Below are 19,325 nucleotides of genomic sequence, written 5' to 3' on the forward strand. Positions count from 1 at the left end.
CTATTTTTTGCTGTTATGGGTTTTTAAAACTTCAAGGTACGAGTGTTTTATCTTCTAGAGAAATGTTTCTTCCTGTTGACAAAAACAGCTCAAGCGTCTGAGTGACTGAAGAGGGTAAATGCATGAAGTTTTTATTAAATGTATTAAAGGCCACATTGTTTCACATTTCCAATAGAACTGAAGGAACAGGACAACCAGTGTTTCAAAAATCATCCACAAAGTATTGCGGTTAAAAAGAAGAAAAAAAACAATATTTACAGAGGTTTTTTTTCATAGATACAACATTATGGCAAATAGCTTCTTTTCTTTTCTTGATAGCTTGTGACACATCAGGTTTATGTGCATGTTACTGAGCTAACTCCCCAGAACACACTGCTACTCCGACTATACAGACAAAGAAAGCAAAGAAATCATGGGTGGTGTCTACCAAAAAACATAAAGTGCTACTACATATTATTTTCACAGAGTTGATAATCACTTTCGAAAAGGGATGCATGCGTCAAACTAGCTCTTAATAAAAACGGAAAAGACATAAGTTAACATGTACGTTTGACAGAGTTAATGAAGCCTGATTGAACTAGCGCCCCCTGTCGCTTTTAATTTGATTTGCATAGGAGAGATCAGGAACAAAAAAGGACAACAAAAATCATGATTTGAATAAATCTCAAGTTGCCGTTTGACGGGAAAGTGACCAAGAAGGTAGGCGACAAAAAATGTGTTTTAGGAAGAAAAAAAAACAACAAAGCTGAATGTGGGAGTTACCGTTAAAGATTCGTTCATACATTCAGCGGGTCAGTTAATGCGTAATCTTACACTCTTTGTACCAAAAAAACATCTCTCGCGTATAAAAAAAAAATGTCCACTGAGTTTTGTGCCAACGCGCACAGAAAGCGTCAAACTCCTGCGTCGGCGTCTGCAGGAAGACGCTAAAACGACTACTCTGACTCAGACTCGGGCTCGGACTCCATCGCCGGCTCCAGTTCCTTTTCTACGTCGATCCAGGAGCGCTTCTTGGCGCTGGGGAAGTCCTTCCCTAAAGCGCCTCGCGTTAAAGGCCGAGATGCGTTCGCGGGACTCTCTTTGGGTCTGGCATCGGGGCTTCGAAAAATGCGAGCGAGTCTGACGGCGATGTCCTCCTTGGGGTCGGCCGTAATACTTCGCGCCTGCGCGGCCGGAGGACTCCACATCTGCGCCGCCGACTTCTTCTTCTTCGGCGGTCTTCCTCGGCGCCCCTTGACCGACGCCGGCTTGTCCTGAGCGCTTCCCGGGGAGCCCGCGGCTCGTGTCTTGGTCATCACCAAGGTCAGGTTTTTATTGGGCCTCTCTTGAGCCAGAAGAGATGTTTCCCGCAGACCTCTGCGGATACTCGGGGTATTTCGGGGCCGGCCGGGGCCGCCTCTGCCGCGGCTGGCGGCGGTGGCGCCAGGACGAGGCGCGGCAGAAGCGGGAATGTCTTTCGCGCGATTAAAACTCGAGCAGGCGGTTGATGGAGTTTTGTTCAAACCCACCGCGGTGGCGGCGGCTCCCTCCCAGCTTCTTCTTCCCCGCTTGAAGATTGATTTGTTAAAGAGGGGCAGCTCGGCCACGGGGGCCGTTACGTCTGAGCGCTCTGGTTTAGAGGTTGACGCTGGGACAGTTTTCTCGTTCTCCAAAACACGATCGGTCCCGGAATCTAAACGGCGGTCCAGTTCAGAAGAGCCCTCGTCTCGTTTCATCGATGATTCCACGTCGTACGGTTTCATATTAGCCGGGGAGCCGGTTTTATCCTCCTCTCCTTTCGGTCGGGGCTCCATAACCATGAGTGTGTAGAAGCCATGACCAACTGCGAGGAGAGGGACACACACACACATATGTAAGAAAATATAATCACACGTGTACATAAAAGATCATGTGACTCACTGGCCAGAGCAGGATGTCTTCACTTACGGGGTTTCAGAGAGGAGGGAAGTATGATTCTGCCATTTTTGGAGCGAACCAGTGGAAGAGAAAATGACTGCAGAGGTTCACTGGACGAGGCTCCATCCTGGGCTGCAGGGACCTGAGGTGGAGCTGCAGGGACCTGAGGCGCTGCAGGTGGAGCTGCAGATGTAGCTGCAGGGACCTGAGGTGTAGCTGCAGGGACGAGAGGCGCTGCAGGTGTAGCTGCATGGACGTGGGGTTGAGCTGCAGGGACCTGAGGCGCTGCAGGTTTAGCTGCAGGTGCAGCTGCAGGTGCAGCTGCGACACACTTCTGCATTTGGGAAGTGGGCACACTGACCGGTGCCGGGGAGCCCATCTTCTCCCGCTTCGCCTCCTCTTTGACACGTTGCCCGCTCAGTGGCGAGGGTGCGGGGACCTCCACCCGGGCTGCAGAGGACAGCAACAGGGACTTGGGCGGCTGTGTGCAGGTTTGGGTAAGAGCCCTCTTGAGGTTGGACTGAAGCAGGGACATCAGCTTGTTTTGGACTGCAGTCGTGGGCGGTTTAGGCTGAGAGAGAGACCTGAAGTAGACGGGATCCAACAGGGGTTTGGGCAGCATCTTCAACTTCGGGATAGTGGACTGCAGGAGAGCAGCTTTGGACTCCAGCAGATTGGAGAAGAAAGGCGTCCACTCGGTCTTCTTTTCTCTCACTTTCTGCTTCTTGCAGATGTCGTTCAGCTTGGTTTTAATCAGCATGCCCGGCTTGCCTTGAAAAAAGAAAAGAAAAAAAAGGTGAAATTTCACATAACACACATCTTATTAAAAAGGCCGCTTCATACTACATGTGCTATCCACAGCACAAACAAAAAGATAGAGCGTCAATGGCATCCATCAGAGACACACCTGCTTTCCTTAAAAAAAAGAAAAGAAAAATTTGACGTTTTTTATTAAAACGAAAGACGGTGCAACGACCACATGAACTCAATTGTCGCAAAAAACTCATAAAAAGGATTTTCTTGAATATTTAGGCCTAGAAACAAATACAATATATACTGTAGCCATGGTCACACACACACGTAAAGCACGGAAATGGTCGTTTACAGAAACAACTGACCAGTGCTGCTCATTCGTCATGATCATCAGATGAAGACGTGCAGGAGATTTCACCGTTACGATCGCAGCACGATCGTGTCAAAGCGCAAGAGGTTTCAAAACAAGAACGACAGGTCGTACGCACCAGACAGAAGGGAAAGCTCCTTCACATAGACGGCCTGCATCTGAGCCAGTCGCCTCTTCTTCTCCTCCAGAAACCTGGAGGTGTCAGTCAGATTCTGGATTTCTTTTTGGGCCTGAAAACACGAGACAAAAGCAGAAAAAATAAAAGTGAAGACTGGGAAACCAGGGCTCTAGTAGAACGTATGTCAATCTAAATTATTTATCTGTGGAACAGGTTGTGTGAGCAGCCACACACACACACACACACCTCATGCACACATGTATTTGGAATAGGCCGACAGTTATTCTTCATTCTTTTTGTGATGCCAATCGGTGGCACACGACATCATATAGAAGGATTTACTCCAACATCTTAGATGGAGTGACGTCTGATTAAAAAAAACATGCATTTTTTTGTGAGTAGGGTAAACGTGAGAGTAGTAAATGTGTTAAGTCTGCATGTAGAATATGTGTAGAGGTGGGAAATCACACCTGGCTCACACAAGTTCAAATGCTTAATGCTGATCTGATTTGCATATGTAAATTAATGTAACTTGCGGTTGCAGAAATCATCCTAGCAGGATGCGGTACTGACCAGTGAGAGGAGGCTGAGCCTGGAGGTCCGGGGGTCGCTCTTGAGGACCAACTGGAGTTTGTCGAAGAGCGTCCGCTGTTCAGAGCGTCTTCGCCTTTCCAGGAACGTGTGGTTGCTCCGCCTGCTATTGTCCTTATCCTGGAATGAGAGACCATGTTAAGTACAAAGTAATAGTGTCACTACTCTGTACTCGTGAAGCTAAAGCATGAGATAAAGGCAGATGCTGTTAGCTCCCAGGTGTCAGAATCAATTTGTATATGTATATTTGTATATGTTTATCCTAAAGCTAATCAAACTAAAAATGTAGTTTGACCCATTCATCCCCCACAAGCCACTCCTTCTAAATACCTACTACTACCTGACAGCAAGCTCAAGCTAACTATTGCTAAAATAAGTAGCATAATCTTCAAGCTAACTATGGCTAAAAGAAGTAGCAAAATCTTCAAGCTAACTATGGCTAAAATAATTAGCAAAATCTTCAAGCTAACTATTGCTAAATTAAGAAGCATAATCTTCAAGAAAGCTTCTGTGTGACTATTCTCACCCGGCTGCAAACAGACACTTTCCTCATTAATTGAGATAAGATGGAGGAGCTTCATCAATGTTTATCTGTCGTACCTGGACGTGGACTTTCCTCATGGACACAAAACCATCGCTGGATTCTCTGCGGGTTGAGAGGAATGGAACAAAACTTTGAGGGTCAAATTCATGCATTGGCACAAAATATGCGTGTTTATATCGTGTAGTTTGCTGACATGTAATTACCCCGACTCCTTCTTTGCCTTGCGGACAAATTCTCTCATTTGAGCGATGGCCACGCCTTGTTTTCCTTCCTCTACGGTCTCAACGTCCACCAGCTCATCCTGGAAAAAAAAAACATTTAATTTTTTAAATATCGTTAAGAATTAGATACGCAGATTTGTTTTTGCATTGAAATTCAAGTTTTTTTTTAATTATATTTCTTATTCCTCACACTTACATCACCGTCCCTCTCTGCACCGTAGTCGGAGGAGTCAGAGTCAGAGTCGGAGGATTCGGAGTCCGAGTCAGAATCGGACTCGGAGTCGGAGTCAGAGCTCAAGTCCTCCGAGGCGATCTCCCGGTTTGATTCCACCTGCATGCTGTTGGTTTCATCGCTCTCTTCTGACGGCACCATCACATGAGACACCAGCTCAGGGGAGGATCTGGACTCCACTGATGTGCAGCTAGAAAGGTCCATCGCTGCGGCGCCGGTGTTCAAACCCCTCCAACTTGCATCTGAATCGGCTGCCAAGCGCCCCAAATTAAACATGGCTTCTCTCCGCGGCCGGGCTTTCTCCACGCCGGGCGCGTTCGCGGTGGCGGCGTTCGCGGTCTCGGATGCGGCTCCGTCGGCTCCGGGCTGTGGGAGTTCGATGAGGGTGAAGCCCCCGGGCAGAGGAACGCCCGGCAGCTTCTGGCCCCTGGTGCCCTCGTTAGCCGGAGGGCAGATCCTGAACGAGTAGGTGCCGCTCTGGCCTAAGAAGCTCGGGGTTTTCAGAGACTGTGACACGGTGAGGGAGACGGGCGAGGACGGCAAGCTTTTCTGGAAGCCGCCGCCTCCGCCCGAGCTGCGTCGGCCCGAGGCGAGAGGGGTCGGGAGGACGTTGGCGGATCCCTTCGTCGAAGGCTCTGGCGGGAAGATCCGAACTGCATGAAGAAAAACAGCACAGGTAAGAGACAGAAACACTCCGATTTCAACAAAAAGCCTGTTTTTTTCGCATACATTTAGACATTAAACATATATCAATCTTTAAAGCTATGCACATGTTTCTGTTAATTCCTTAATATTACATCAGGGCTATGTTTTCCCTAATGATATGTCTCAGTTTTTATACCAGTAACTACTGAAAGAGAGCCAGATTAGGGTTTCTGAGTGCAACATTAAAAGACCACAGACGCAAGTTTGTGAGTAACTATTTCTCTCCTCCGTACAGTTTTCCAACACACTCCTGGTATTATTTATCCCTTGGAAACTGGACTTCTGAGCACACTCATTTACGTGGCGGTGGTTTGATTTGCTTGGACGATTTCAACGATCAACAGCAGCTATCGCCACGTCCGTGTTGAAGGGTCCTCGAGTTGATTACTTTTCCCACTCCTTTCGCGGAGCAATCAGTTTCAAAACGGAGGTCTCAGTGCTGGACGGAGAGACGGTTTTACCTGCCGGCTGCTGCTGCGTCGGTGGCTTCAGGTGAGTGGGTTTCTTTACGGTGATAACTGGAGGGGCTGCGGCGCCGGCGGCCTTTACGGGCGGAGGGTCAGGAGGGGTGATTTTGTTTACGGGGTCGGCTTTCCGGGAGACTTTAAGAGAGATGCCGCCCGGAGGATGCAGCCGGCCTGTGATGAATGCCGCGAGGCGGTTGGCTGGATGTAGAGATCCCATGTTCCCCAGCAACAGCCGGGCCTGATTGTAGGATTTACCATTTACCTGTAAAGAAAGAAATACATTGATGTTACTGGTTGACGAAAACAAAAATGATCAATATAAGTTTTGATGCCACTTGGAGTTGGGTTATTCCGTATCATGTACCAATAACAGTACCCTATGTATAACCCTAACAGTGTTGCATATATATAGTACATATATTTCTGCATCTTAATCCCTTGAGACTGACCTGTATGAGTCCAGATGCTTGGCAGCCGACAGGTTTGGTCCTGGCCTTCAATCTGCCAGCAGGTATCACTCCACTCAGAAAGGGCGTGACTTTAAACTGCACGTCCGACTCTTCATTTGGACCGTCTTCCTCCTCTGGGTCCAGCTCCCCATCGGAGCTTTTATCGGCCGATGTTTCCTCACCGCTGTCGTCGTATTCATCTTCGTCAACGTCGCTGGCTTTGGACGATTTACTGATGTGCAACTAGAACAGAAAAAGGTGTGGGGCCGTCGTTGCGTTAGTTCAAGTGACATGAGAGTGTATTTCTCATTGAGAGGCTGGTCTGAGATGCGTTGCCCCTTAAGAGACTCACCCTGTAGGTGACGATAGAGCCGCTGGGCTTCCGCATGAAGATCTTGGCGATGGGGCGGACGCAGTAAGGCCCGACGCTGAAGCGCTGCGACAGCCGGTTCTGATTCATGCGCTGACACAAAGCCTCCAGGACTACGTTGCGGTCCTTCACCCACTGACACGCCGACTGGATCTCGATTTGCTTTTTCGCTTCCTTTTCGTCGGATGCGGTTCTCTCGGAGACCCTTTCTGCTGCGGGACAGAATCCATACGGTCATATGTTCAATATCCCGCAGTCAAAAACCAAGACAAATACAAAAAAGGATGGAGGATTCAAGGATTTGAGTAGCTGGAGAAACATTTACAGAATATAATTATGTCCTTTTATTGGGTCTTCTCTGGTTCCTTACCTGCTTTTTTAACCAGTAGGGCATCGGGGGACTTTTTCCGCTGCTCGTCAACGGTTTTCTGTGGTTTTGCATGAATGCCAACGATCTTGGGCTCAATGGAGAGTTGAGGAGGCGGCTTGCTGTTGAACGCCCTGACACGTGCACATGTCATCAAGCTCTCCAGGTATTTATACACCGGACCCTTGTCCTCTTCTCGAATCTGCAAGGATTTTTAGTTCAGTTCAGAAGCTGTACCGATATTTACACCAACTAATCTTACAGGTCTTATAATAAACCTGGACATAATTAGCAATAGCCACGACCGTGTAACGCATGAATCAGGCACTGTTATTTGTAAAGTGTCATCAATGAGATATGTTGTTTTACCGGTTGCGTTAGTTGAGCTCCGCTGCTGCGTTTCAGGACCTTTGCAGGCGGCAAACACAGCAGAGTGCTTTTGGGGGTGAAGAGCGGCTCTGGATCGACTCCGTGAGTGTCGCGGTTCCACAGTTTATTAGCATGTGAGCCTGGGTGAGGCTGGACCATATGTTCCATATTAGTCACAGCTGGGGGGAGGGATGAAAAGCGTCTCGTTAGCACGTCTGAGCTGCGGAGGGGGCGGCGACCAAAACAAAGCTCGTCAACAACGTTCAGAACTTACAGTAGACGGGTTGGATCAGCTCTTCTCTCGCGCTCAGCTGCTTGGTGATCTTGCGTTTGAAGCAGGTGCAGCCGAACATGCAGTCGGGCCGCCGGCAGTGGAAGGGAGCTCTGTTCAGATGCTTGAGACTCGAACACACGCAGCCCAGCGTGCAGAACTCCTGGCCGCACTCGGGTACCGTCGTCGTGTAGGTCGGACACTTGGTCACTTTCCAGACCTGACTGGGAAGCATCTGACGACGAAGCAGATGTGATATAAACGTGTGAGCTTTTTCCTCCCACTGTGACGCGTCAGTGTGTGTGCATGTTGTGAGCATTGTCTCACACACACACACTCTTGTCTCTAATCTCAAACATGCACACAGACACAGTACAAGATTTGAAAATAATGGCGCATCACACACGCTGGAGGATATTATCGAGATTATCGCGCCGGAGGGAGCGACGCCTCCCGAGATCTCAGATGTAAATAACAACAGAGGCCGACGCCGCGCTGGAGTAATCCCTTTGCAGCGAGGACATCAAAAAGAACAGGAGACTCAACACAGGTCGTCTGTTCTTCAGGTGAGATTTTAACTGGCAGTTTTTTAATATATGTCGACTGTAGTTCGTTAGCGAAGGTCAGACTCAAGGGCGAGAACATTTACCGTTGCTTGGAGACGCAGTCAGCTGCTCCAGCTCATCTCCTTTATTATTGGTTCCTTTTGAATGTATTGACATTATCGTCCGGGTTTTAACTCCCAGATAATTAGCAACACGTTTGATATCTGGATGGCACCGAGCCCCGTTAGAGGAGCGCAGGCCTTTGAAGCCAACTGGCCATATGGAGGCAGTACAATTGATCCCATAGGACCCAAAAAAGACTTTTTCCCATCGTCGACTTGCGCCTGGAAAGAGACATTTATAACACAAACAGACTTTTCTTTGTGGTGAATCAACTTTCCAGTACTCTACCCGGCCTGATTCTAAATCATTAGGTCCTAAAAGTTGTAAAAAAAAAGATTAAAAACAGAAATCTAGAGTTATTTTTTTGCTTCTTGCTTTGATGCGGATGAGCCCAAAACGAGGCTGAACCGATGACTAACTCAACCCTTCAATGGGCCACATAATGCGGAAGAGCCGGGTGTGTTTTTTATCAGAATTTCATACTCAGATGTCTGACTTTGCTTCACGCACCACTGAGCATCTCGAATGAGCTGAGCTGCATCCTGTCTCTCCATACAGCCACTGATGAGGCTGGGAACAGCTTGGGAGATTTTAACCCCCCCGCGGTGAATAAGGTTTAAGTCGGCCCAGACCTACTGTTGTCTGAGTCCGGCTTCATCACGTGACATTTCAATGACATCAGGTGCGTCGTTAACTTCAGGTGACCCTGCCAGAGGACACCTGTACGGTATAATGTACCTGTTTAGTCAGCAGACCAGCCAGAGCCACCGACAGTCGGTCCGTCGTCAGCTGAGTCTTGCCCAGCCCTTGGTTCAGGGCTCCGAACTCCATCTGCGTCAGTCTGTACTGGAACCTCGTGAGGCCTGAGGGTTTGTGTGGCGGCGGCGGCGGCGGGCTCGGCCCGGCGCTCGCAGCCGGCGGCGCCGTTTTTTGGACGTGCGATGGGAGGTACGCGGATAATCTGGAGGAGCAGGACGATCTGATTAGTTCTGTTTATTTTTCGAAAAAAAAGAAGAAGACTAGAGCAGAATTAAAAAGACGCACGACGTAATCTTCAAAGAGAAATGAAGCCCTCGAAAAGCTTTCATTCACAATTTTCAAGTACATGTTTATAGAATAAAGATGTTTGCTGAAAAGGAACCATACTTATGGAATTTAAGACATCTGAAAGAGAGGGAATAAATAAATATAACCAGTAAAATTAGCATTTTTTAGGAATAGCTGCTGACAGCTGTGAAACGTTGAATGGCTATCACAAACTCAAAAGTAATCGTAGAAAATGAATTGTGTAAAACGTACGTCCCGAGGTATTTCATAAGCACGTCATCAGATAAGAAATAGTTGTACAACGATGTGACTCAGCCAAGAAAATAACTTTTAAAAAAGGAACTCATGGGTCAAGAAAAACTGGAGCTTAAAGTACGAGCCAATTAATAGATCAGTTGATTAAAGGAAAATAAATTGTTTAGGGGGAAAAACACCAAACACTTTGATGTTTAACACACAAAACCAGAACCAATCAGGAGGTTAATCAAAGTTGAGACCCTTAAAAAAATGATGTAATCACAAACGCATGCGTACCGCTGTGCTACCGGCAGCAGCGGAGCAGACGCAGGCGGCTGCGCAGCCTGAATGGCGGCCTCGGGGACGGCGGCCTCGGGGACGGCCAGAGGAGGCGGCGGCGCCGCCAGGGCGGAGTAGAGGAGGGGCTTGTGGGAAAGCGGGCAGGGCCGGTTGGCCCCCGAGGGGGATTTGGCGGCGGCTTTCCGGTTCTTGAGTACGCTGTCCAGGGTCTTCACGTAGCTGGAGCTCTTGACGGGCAGCTGGTAGGCTACGGAGTCCTCGGAGAACGTGGAGAAGGCGGCGGCGCGCTCGCTGATGTACTGAGCTTCGCTCTCCAAGTACTCGTCCAGCATGTTGCTGCAGAACGCAGAACGGTTCTTCTGCGAGGCTTCAGGAAGGATCAGACACAAGGACACGAGGTTGGTTTCAGTACAGTTAATCATTTGGTCATTGCATGATTTAAAAAAAAAAAAAAACAACGCCGTAGCTTTAAGAACATTACCGTCACTGATGGAAGGAGACGTTTCTTTCTTTTTAATGAACTTGTTCCTCCATCCCTTTATTTTCGTCATGTCACTTGTCTTTCCTGTCCGGGACATGAAGGACGATCCTTTATCTGCGAGGGAATCAACACAATAGTTTTTAATACTTCACAATGTTTAAGCGCTAAAGGAGAATACAAATTTCTCAATTTCTGATTTTTATTGACAAAGAAAAAACACATTTATTTAAGTACACAATATGTTGACTGGGGGATGTGAAGTGTCCAAAAGACACATTTGTTTGAATATCCATTTGTGTGCGTTTCTCAAGATAATAGACCAGATGGCTGCTCAATAAATACTGGAACTCAAATTCAAAAGGATTGCCGTGTGTTCATTTATTCATTCCTTTGAACTGGAGAATCAGTATTTACACTGAAGAACGTGACGTAAACCTTTTGATGGTTATGACTCAGATGTATTTCATGACTGGAGGAATAATAAGCAGTTAAGATAATGTATTTTAAATCAGATGAGAAACATTTAGAAAATCTATTTTCTTTCGTGGGGACAGAAAGGCATCGAGACAAAGAGGTGCCGTCTTGACAAAGCGCTGTGGGGTGATTTGGTTTCCTGACCGTCGTCCCGCTGCCATTTACAATTTCCAATTAGCGGCGCTTACAGAGCACCACGTGGTCGGGTCTCCCGTTTAAAATACCTCCACGCTTCAGAGTCCTTCTCACACATTTACAGCATTTCTTTCGTCGTATTGTGTTTAACATTTAAACCTGAGGAAATGAATCAAATCAATCTAAATGCATTAGTTTGGTCTCATTTATAAGTGTTTAACATGTGTATATGTTTTCAATAACACAGGAATAAAACTAAGGTAAGATTTTGAGAAGTAGATCTCTTTTAAATGGCGACAGTGATGCAGAAATGTCAGTAAAAAATGGTTGTGAATGTTAATTTACACACATTTGCTCCTCTCACAATGTATGGGTAGTTTGACCAGGTGTTTTCTATCTGCAGCTGGTTCTCTGGGGGATTACATGCTTTGTCACAGTCACTTTTTCCAGCGCACGTTACACAAATCAACATATATTGGTCATCGGTGGCGTCCACATGTCTTGTGTCCGGGTGGAGCTTATTAAAGACAAGATCGCACCTTCAACAAACATCGTCAAACCGTCCAAGATGAGTGCGACTTACCACCGGGAGACAGATCCTCGTCTCGGCTTTTTTCCGGCAGCTTCGGGGGAGGAAGCGGCAGAAGAACCCCGAGGTACTGCAGGTCGATGGACTTCATCGGGTCCAAGGAGCTCAACTTCATGCCCACTAGAAAGAGGAGAAAAAAATATCAACACCTTTATTACTTTTTCTAACCTCCTGAACCCGCTGGGATGTTTATGTGTTTGTATGAACTCACCCTGCTGCAGCACAGGATGGATGACTTGTCTGTGTTTGAGAACCCTGAGGTCCTGCAGCAGGACGGCCTCCAAGCGGGCCATCTTCTCCTCGTCCGTCTCTGGAGTCGCATCCACTGCAATTTTTTCTAAGGATCGTGCGCGTGACATTCGGGAAGTTAAACAGAGAGGAGGCGACGCGAGGTTAACGCAGGATTTTCACGACGTCGGTGTCACATCCAACAGTGTAGCGGCTCTGCCGACAAACGCATTTCTCAGATGCGCGTCACATGAAAGAGGCCCTTTTTTTTTGCGTCTCTTACCTTTTTCCCTCCAGGGCGTCGGTGTCAGTGGGGAAATTGGAGATGCTGCTGGCGTGCCATTGGCTGGCTTGTCCCCGACGTGAACCTCAAGAGCTTCCTGTCGCGTAGAAGGAAATGAAAGCTTTAAAAAAAATACTCGACAAAACTTGTACAACCGTGCAACCCAAAATCATTTAGGGTGTGCGACAACAAACAAAACCCCCTATCGGATAAGTGCAGAGAGTCCTCTGTCACTCAACCGTCTCTGGTTTTACCTTTGAGGTAAATGACACAAACAGCAGGCCCTCTACATCATCCAGCTCTGGTTGCATAGCGACAGTCAATGATGGGCTGTGGTATACCGTGGGGGAGGCAGCTGGAGGTTTCCAATCTTTTCCCCGCGAATTGGCCCAACCTCTATTGATCCTCTTCCTCCTCTTGGGGCACCCGGGCGGCGATCCCGGGCTCGGGGTCGGGGTCGGTGGCGGCGTCGAGGCGGCGGGGGCGACGGTTACTTCGGCGCGGGGTTCCTCTTTGGGCTCGGCGAGCGGACGTTTCAGGACGAGCACGAGCTCGCCGAGGGCGTGCTTGCCTCTCAAACAGGTGACATACGGCTCGCCCTTGTTGGAGGAGGTAGACATGATGGGCTTCAGGACCAGTCGGTCCCCTTGCTCATTGGAGAAAGAATTAGAGACGACGGGAGCCTTAATGCTGCAAGACATAAAAATAGGAGTGCTTGTTTGTGGATGCTTAACGACTAAAAAGTCAAAAATGATGATGCAACAATGGAAATATATCAACGCGGGATGGCACGCCATGCAGCAATGGTAATATTAAAAGGTAATAGCGGCGGTTTAACTGATGTAAGACCCCTCGTTTCCCAGCTCATGTTGTTTGCATGACACATTTAGATGCTAACACGCCCCAAATCTAAAACCTGATAAAGCAGTCATGGGTAACAAAGGCAGCGAGAAAAAGACCCAACGTCGGGCTGCGTGATTGATGACTTTCATCCGTCGGTGACAGACGATCGGCACAACCGGATCCCTCTCATGCAATCCAATACGACGGCCCTGCGATGGATGCTGACTTTGAAACTGCACACAATCCATAATTATTGTTGTTGGGAAATTCAAAAACGGGTTTAAATTCAGTCTTAAAGTGACCCAACAGAATGGATCCTCATGACAGGGATGTTTGTACACACACACAGTTATAATGAGATGATTTTTATTTTGGTGTACGTCTGTGTGGCAGCATTTTCCCCTCTCATTTATCTTTTTGTCCCCCTTTTCCAAAAACAGCCTCCGGTGCAGGTGAGGTAAATTAGCGCTTTTGCTACAAACACTGAACACGCTGCATCTGGCCGTTGTGCATAAATGTTTGTTAATATTCGGATGAGAGTGTGATGTCCATAACAAATAAACTAAACCAAAGCTGTTAGCCTGCCAACATTTTGTTCACATCCACATCAAAATACTAAATTATTTTTGGTCGAATGGCAAAATAAGCTTTGCCAAAAGTTGCAAAATGTAGACACGATTCACTGGGTCCACCTAAAAGACACAATCCAGTTGTCGCATAATGTGCATTTATTACATTTATAACGGACAGTTTTTGTTCAAACTTAGTTAATTTAACTATGTTTATTAATGTTGTACTGTACTGCCTGCGCTCCTCATGTTCTTCCCTCCTCACGTCTATAAATGGGGTCAGAAACACATGAGGAAACACCTCGAGTGGACGACCGGCAAGAAGCTGTTGATGGGTTTTCAACACGGGCTTTATCTGCTTCATCTTCTAGTCGGAAAGCAAGACAGATAACAGCTCAACACCTCTCCGTTAAAAACGCCACAGAGGAAAAAAAAGGGAATTACATTCATCTTTTGTAAATGAAAAGACGGATCATGTTCTCAGAACTGCGGTCAAGGAGTTTAACGCTTTTATTTTTAAAAAAAAAGATGTTTCTGCTGGGTCTCCCTCTGGAGATGTGTCACGTCCCTCTCTGTTTCTGTGCTACCGGATCAAAAGACCTTTAATGTTACGCATTACCACGGGAGAGGACCCCCTCTATGATTAAACGATAATAACCCGTCATTTCTGAACATTAGGAAGCTCGTTTTGACGCTCTCCCTGTAGAGAGTTAGCACAACACTGGTGTTGTTCACTTGCACTGAGGCGAGGTCAAAAGGACCAAACTATGTGGTCTTTAAATGGCTTTTTACATGTGGCTTTGTTGGCAAAACACACAATATCATTAATATAAATGCTATTATGGTATCTTTTTTGGTTGGACGGATTTGTTGCGTTTCCTTCCGATGTATAAACTCTGACATTTCTGTTGTGCTACACATAGTACATTTTTTGAAATATGAATACAACCTTTTGAAGTGAGAGTGAAAATTGCCACCGCCAAAAAAGATAAACATCTAGTTAAATGAATAGCTCCCAGACAAGATTAATCAAAACATTATTATCTAAAAAAGGTAGAGATATTGGAGTGTACATCAATATGTTGCATACAGAACCAATACATACAACAACAAAAAAGATGTATAAACTCACCTCAGATCCACGACCTCCTCCGCGCTCTCTTTTGGTTCGGCGGGTGTTACAACAGACGGCTGAGTGTCCGTCGCCGCCGCAGGTTGAGCGTCAGCCGTGACCCGGATCAGCCGGGTGTTGTTCCCGTCCTCCCTGAAGCCCTTAGCGAACGGATTGTGGTTAATCTTCAGCTGGGTGATCCGAAAGTTCTGATAAGTCGTCACGGCCATGAATTCGGTCTGCGGGAAAGTGAAAGTCAAGCTCTCCGGTCCCATGACCACGGGCCGGGCCGCCGTGGGCGCGGCCCCGTCCGGGACAGGTATCACGTGCAGCCTGGGAATGTAGCGGTGCATGGAGTGAAGGACCACGCGGCCGTCCAGGTCCTGAGGATGATTGGTCAGTTTGAGTTTGTAGAAGGACACCAAGGTGGCCATCCACTCCGAGCCCAGGCTGGGCGAGTAGTGGTGGGAAAACGCTCGGATGAGACCCTGGTTCTGGTTCTCTGCCATGCTGGCGAGCTCCCATTTTGTGGCGTTCCAGCGGTACTTGTACTGGTCCGTCGGAACGATGGAAAGGACCAAGCTGTACTTCCGGCGGGGCTCGAGGCCAGACAGGCGGTACCTGCAGTACGGGAACATGCGGCGCCCCGATTTGGTGAGAATCATCTCCGTCCCGCAGCCGTGGAACTGCTTCCACACGCTGTTATTTTCCAGAGTGACGCTGATACCTTTGAAGGTCAGCACCACGGGGAAGTCATTTTTCATGTCCACGCTGCCATACATGGTAGTGCGCAACACAGGCAGCGCCGGCTCTGGTACGTCGCCGACAAGGCTTGCCCCCGTGCATGTCAGGGAATCCGACGCCGAGGCTATGCGTGAGGTGGACGGGCTCGTCTTAACGGTCCCGTCAAAGGCGGCGGGCGGCGTTGCAGCCGCCTTGGCCGGGCTAGCCTCGGCGGGCGAAGAGAGAGCCGAGCTGCCGACGTTGCTCGCCACCGTGACGGCTGTTTCCTCGATCTTTATCTCGCTCGGGAAATTGTTTGGTCTCGTGACGGGGGGCTCAAGAGGAGTCGGGGGAGGGACGGTCGCAGGAGGCGCGGAGGACGGCATGTCGGCCGAGCTCCTCTCCGCTTCCTCCGACGCGTGGGAGTCCTCCATCGATGTGGGGTCGGAGTCGGTGGCGGGCATCACCACTTCATTTGATGCCTGACCGAAAAAAAGATACGATTACGACAATGTTAACTAAACAGCACCAAGATGTTTCGTGGGCACAGCATACGTTTCATAGCTAGTTAAACACTAAGCGCTAACATCAGAAAAAGGCACGAGACAGACGATAAAAACAAAGTACAGCAAATGAATCAAGAAATGTGCAGTCAATACATCCATATACATACTGGAAACAACCGTAGTAGTGCTATTTACGTCATACTTCATTCTTAAAATAATAATAATTGGATTATTTTTCACAACAAAACCAAACAAACATGCAAATATCCAGCTAGCTGTAGCATCAAGGGTGCTGCAACTGGTAAACATGCTCTGAATGTGCATCCAAAAGCAATGTTCACGTAGTCTACTGAATTAAAAGACAGTAAAGCGTTGCTAGCTGTGTGAAGCTGCAGAGCACACCAGGCCAAATCTCCAGATGTCTGATCTGCATGATTTCATAGAGCGGCTCATCGTGTCACAGCCATTGCCTCAGACCCGAGCAACTTTAGAATAATCCTGCACGCTCCTGAAAAATAAATCAGCTCCTAATGGAGAATATTATGATTTATTTACAACCACGGCTCATATCATATGTGATCCTTCCATGAGCTCGTGGCGGCTTGATTTACTAAGGACACATAAAATATGGATTTATTAACTATATCTAACATGCTATGCTGGATTATTTGATTTTTTTAAAAGCCTGCTTTATCACTATGCACGTGTGACTTCACATGAAGATGATAAAAGTATTTAAATGCAACCCTACAGTAAGACAAAGCACGAGGTGAAAACAAGAAAAGACCAAAACAAACACGCCCCAAGACCCTTGGCTTGCATCCCTTTTACAATATAAAATACATTTTTTGTGATATTATACAGTGTTACATGATCTAATAACACAAAGGGAGTAACGTGTGAGTGTTTAATTGTTAAGTTTAATATATAAATCGGAGACAGCCTCGGTGTGACCGGCCGATAGCCTGCTGACGTCACACAGCGGAGGACCGGCGTGCACGTTAAGTATCGATAACCGCCTCAAACGGGACATTTCCGTGATGAACAAAACAAACAAAAAAATCAAAAACCTTCCGTCGACGAGCCAGCAACAAAACGTCGTCACCTTGCGTCGTCGTCCTGCCCTCTCCGGGTCAATTTACTAATCACACCGGCTGATGCTGTGGTCTAAAAGAGGTGTTTACCGGCCCGCGCGAGGACGTTAAACCGGTCACCAACGGCTGGTTTTACGACACAAACTACCAGCGGTTTTCCATGTAACTCTTTCACCCCTTTAACAACAACATTTTAAAGCCATGCTTGATCATTTAAGTTGACAACATCTCCCTTTTTTCCCTCTTCCTCACACACACACCGCGGAAACAAGGGAAGGCCAGTTGCTCCGCCACTCACCAAGTTGTAAAAAAAAAAAAAAAAAAGTTGCAGGTTTCACTTAACGACCTCACCTTCTCGTCGTCGGGGCTCGACCGCCTCGTGGCCTACGACGGCGACATAACGTCAACGTTTACGGCAAAGACTCCTCCAACTGTTGCGCGCGGTCGTCGCCGTTGCCGTCGTCGTCGCCGTCGCCGTTTGCACGGGGGCCTTTTCCTGCGGGTTGAATCCCTCGAACGTGAACACGAACTGGCAAATGGAGGCCGAGAGCCACGAGCCAGTACGTGTGAGAGTGTGTGTGTGTGTGTGTGTGTGTGTGTGTGTGTGTGTGCTTCGCGATCGAACCGACCCGAGCGTGCACGCCGCCAAGTGAAGCTCAAAAGCGCATGCACGTTAAGATATCTGCCCCCTTTCAATGGCGCGTGATTCCCGGGCCGCCGACGCGAGGAAAGCGGGAGTCCACCATCCCGGAGACTGTTTTCTCTCTCTCTCTCTGTCTCTCTCCCTCCCTCTCTCTCTCCCTCCCTCTCTCTCTCTCTCCCTCCCTCTCTCTCGCTCTCTCTCTCGCTCCCACCTCGAGCTCGGTCCGCGCGCGCAGGACAACTCTCAGCAAGTTTTGCGCGACAATGTATCGCTTTTTTTTTGTTGATAATTCGCCGACCCGCGACTTATATCTTCATTTCCTTCACTTCTTTTTTTTTTTTTGATCGATCACATTTCCATTCTCACCCTCCTCATATATACACACACACATGCGCGTGCTCTCCCCTGCCTGTCCCTCTCGCTCTCAAACACACACACGCACACACACACACACATCCGTGCGCTTGGACGGTGACGTCACACGCTCGCCATGGCGGTAGAGCTCCAGCAGCCAATGCGCAGGCTCCCTCCCCAGGACCTCACCGGACAGTTGTTTCATGGTGGAAGGTGGGGGGTCTGAGACTTTGACCCAAACACACCACACAAAAAAAGTTAATTTGTTGCACGGGACAGTCAGTGTAGTTATTAATGCCCCCCGCCCCCTTGTAACAAGTCATCAAAAATTGACCCGCATGATCTATCAATAACTTCCGATCTAAAACATTCAGACAAACGTCTGCAAAACAACGTCGACTGGCTTCGTCTCTCTGATAAAATGGCGGCTAAATATGATAGATACAGGTGAATAGTTCAACCAAAACGAGCCAATATATATAAACCCAATAATAAGCATGAATTAAAATGTGTAGTCTTTGTTAAGGACAGCTGGACTCAACTGAATGTCCCCTTACGGTGTTTTTTTAATATATCTACTCCCAGGACTACATCTTCCACCCAAAATGATGTCTCAACTTATGAGATATTCCACATATTTCCTGCAGGACATTGATAAGCAGCTCGCTGTCCAAGCTGATTTATTGTGGCCGAGAAATATTTATTTATATATATATATATATATATTTAAATGTGTTGATAAATATAAGTTAAAAAAAACGGAATGGGAGGAAGATGGCTCAGTGATTCAGTGGCGATGAGGGAGATAAAGAGAGAGGGGATGGGGGGATGGGGGGTGTCTCCAACAGCTCGACGCTCCAAGTAAAAATATATAAATAAAACAGGGAATAAATATGGCGAGTGTGCATCACAGTGCATCACAGCTGCTGTGCACGAGGGTAAACACGGGTTTAACGCCGGACGATCCAGGGAAATGTCATCTGAGTTGTTTGTGTTTTTTAGCATGTGAAATAAAACCCAAGCAAACAACACCGCCTCTATTAATATATTAAACTCCAACGTCGGGTTGTGTAGTTCATCACACACACACACACACACACACACATACACACACACCCGAAATAAGACAACATCGGGGAGTAATATGTGTTTAAACCAACAGGGCGGGGTCTAAGCAGGAGAACTAGGAAGTGGGAGGAGGGGGATGGGGGGGGGGGGGAGCCCACGTGAGTCTACCGATCTTTGTGCTCCACGTGGGGATCTCGTGGCGATACAGCTGCTGCTGCCGTGTTCCTGTTGAGGAGCAGCAGTTGATGA

At 47.7% G+C, this 19,325-nt stretch overlaps 1 protein-coding gene across 2 annotated transcripts; it reads right to left on the minus strand.

The window, feature by feature from the left end:
* Positions 1 to 102: 102 nt before the first annotated feature.
* magl (MAX dimerization protein MGA-like) lies at positions 103 to 17,461 on the minus strand. 2 transcript variants are annotated; one of them, XM_068577704.1, is made up of 22 exons: positions 17,363 to 17,461; positions 14,710 to 15,893; positions 12,420 to 12,855; positions 12,166 to 12,262; positions 11,866 to 11,991; positions 11,649 to 11,774; positions 10,457 to 10,570; positions 9,973 to 10,342; positions 9,130 to 9,352; positions 7,727 to 7,958; positions 7,453 to 7,631; positions 7,087 to 7,285; positions 6,699 to 6,925; positions 6,347 to 6,589; positions 5,892 to 6,159; positions 4,690 to 5,378; positions 4,476 to 4,573; positions 4,329 to 4,374; positions 3,711 to 3,848; positions 3,138 to 3,249; positions 1,927 to 2,667; positions 103 to 1,822 (listed from the first exon to the last, which is right to left on the minus strand). In XM_068577704.1, exons 2-22 carry the CDS (start codon positions 15,873 to 15,875, stop codon positions 936 to 938), a joined length of 6,717 nt encoding a protein of 2,238 aa, XP_068433805.1. In that variant the 5' UTR covers positions 15,876 to 15,893; positions 17,363 to 17,461; the 3' UTR covers positions 103 to 935. The 2 variants fall into 2 exon arrangements, with proteins under 2 accessions (XP_068433805.1, XP_068433804.1); XM_068577703.1 differs by having other exon boundaries at positions 6,699 to 6,928.
* Between the last annotated feature and the right edge of the window lie 1,864 nt (positions 17,462 to 19,325).

Source organism: Clinocottus analis, unplaced genomic scaffold (assembly GCF_023055335.1).
Source record: "Clinocottus analis isolate CAN_PGR_092001 unplaced genomic scaffold, fCliAna1.0.p SCAF_15, whole genome shotgun sequence".
Classification (NCBI taxonomy): domain Eukaryota; kingdom Metazoa; phylum Chordata; class Actinopteri; order Perciformes; family Cottidae; genus Clinocottus; species Clinocottus analis.

Bases quoted from the DNA above. Each gene is read 5' to 3' on its own strand.
- magl (XM_068577703.1), bottom strand. From the start codon at position 15,875: ATGCCCGCCACCGACTCCGACCCCACATCGATGGAGGACTCCCACGCG. The intron at 10,343-10,456 runs GTAATGTTCTTA...TCCTTCCTGAAG, and splicing joins GTCTCCTTCCATCAGTGACG to CCTCGCAGAAGAACCGTTCT. The intron at 2,668-3,137 runs GTGCGTACGACC...TCTTTTTTCAAG, and splicing joins GGAGCTTTCCCTTCTGTCTG to GCAAGCCGGGCATGCTGATT.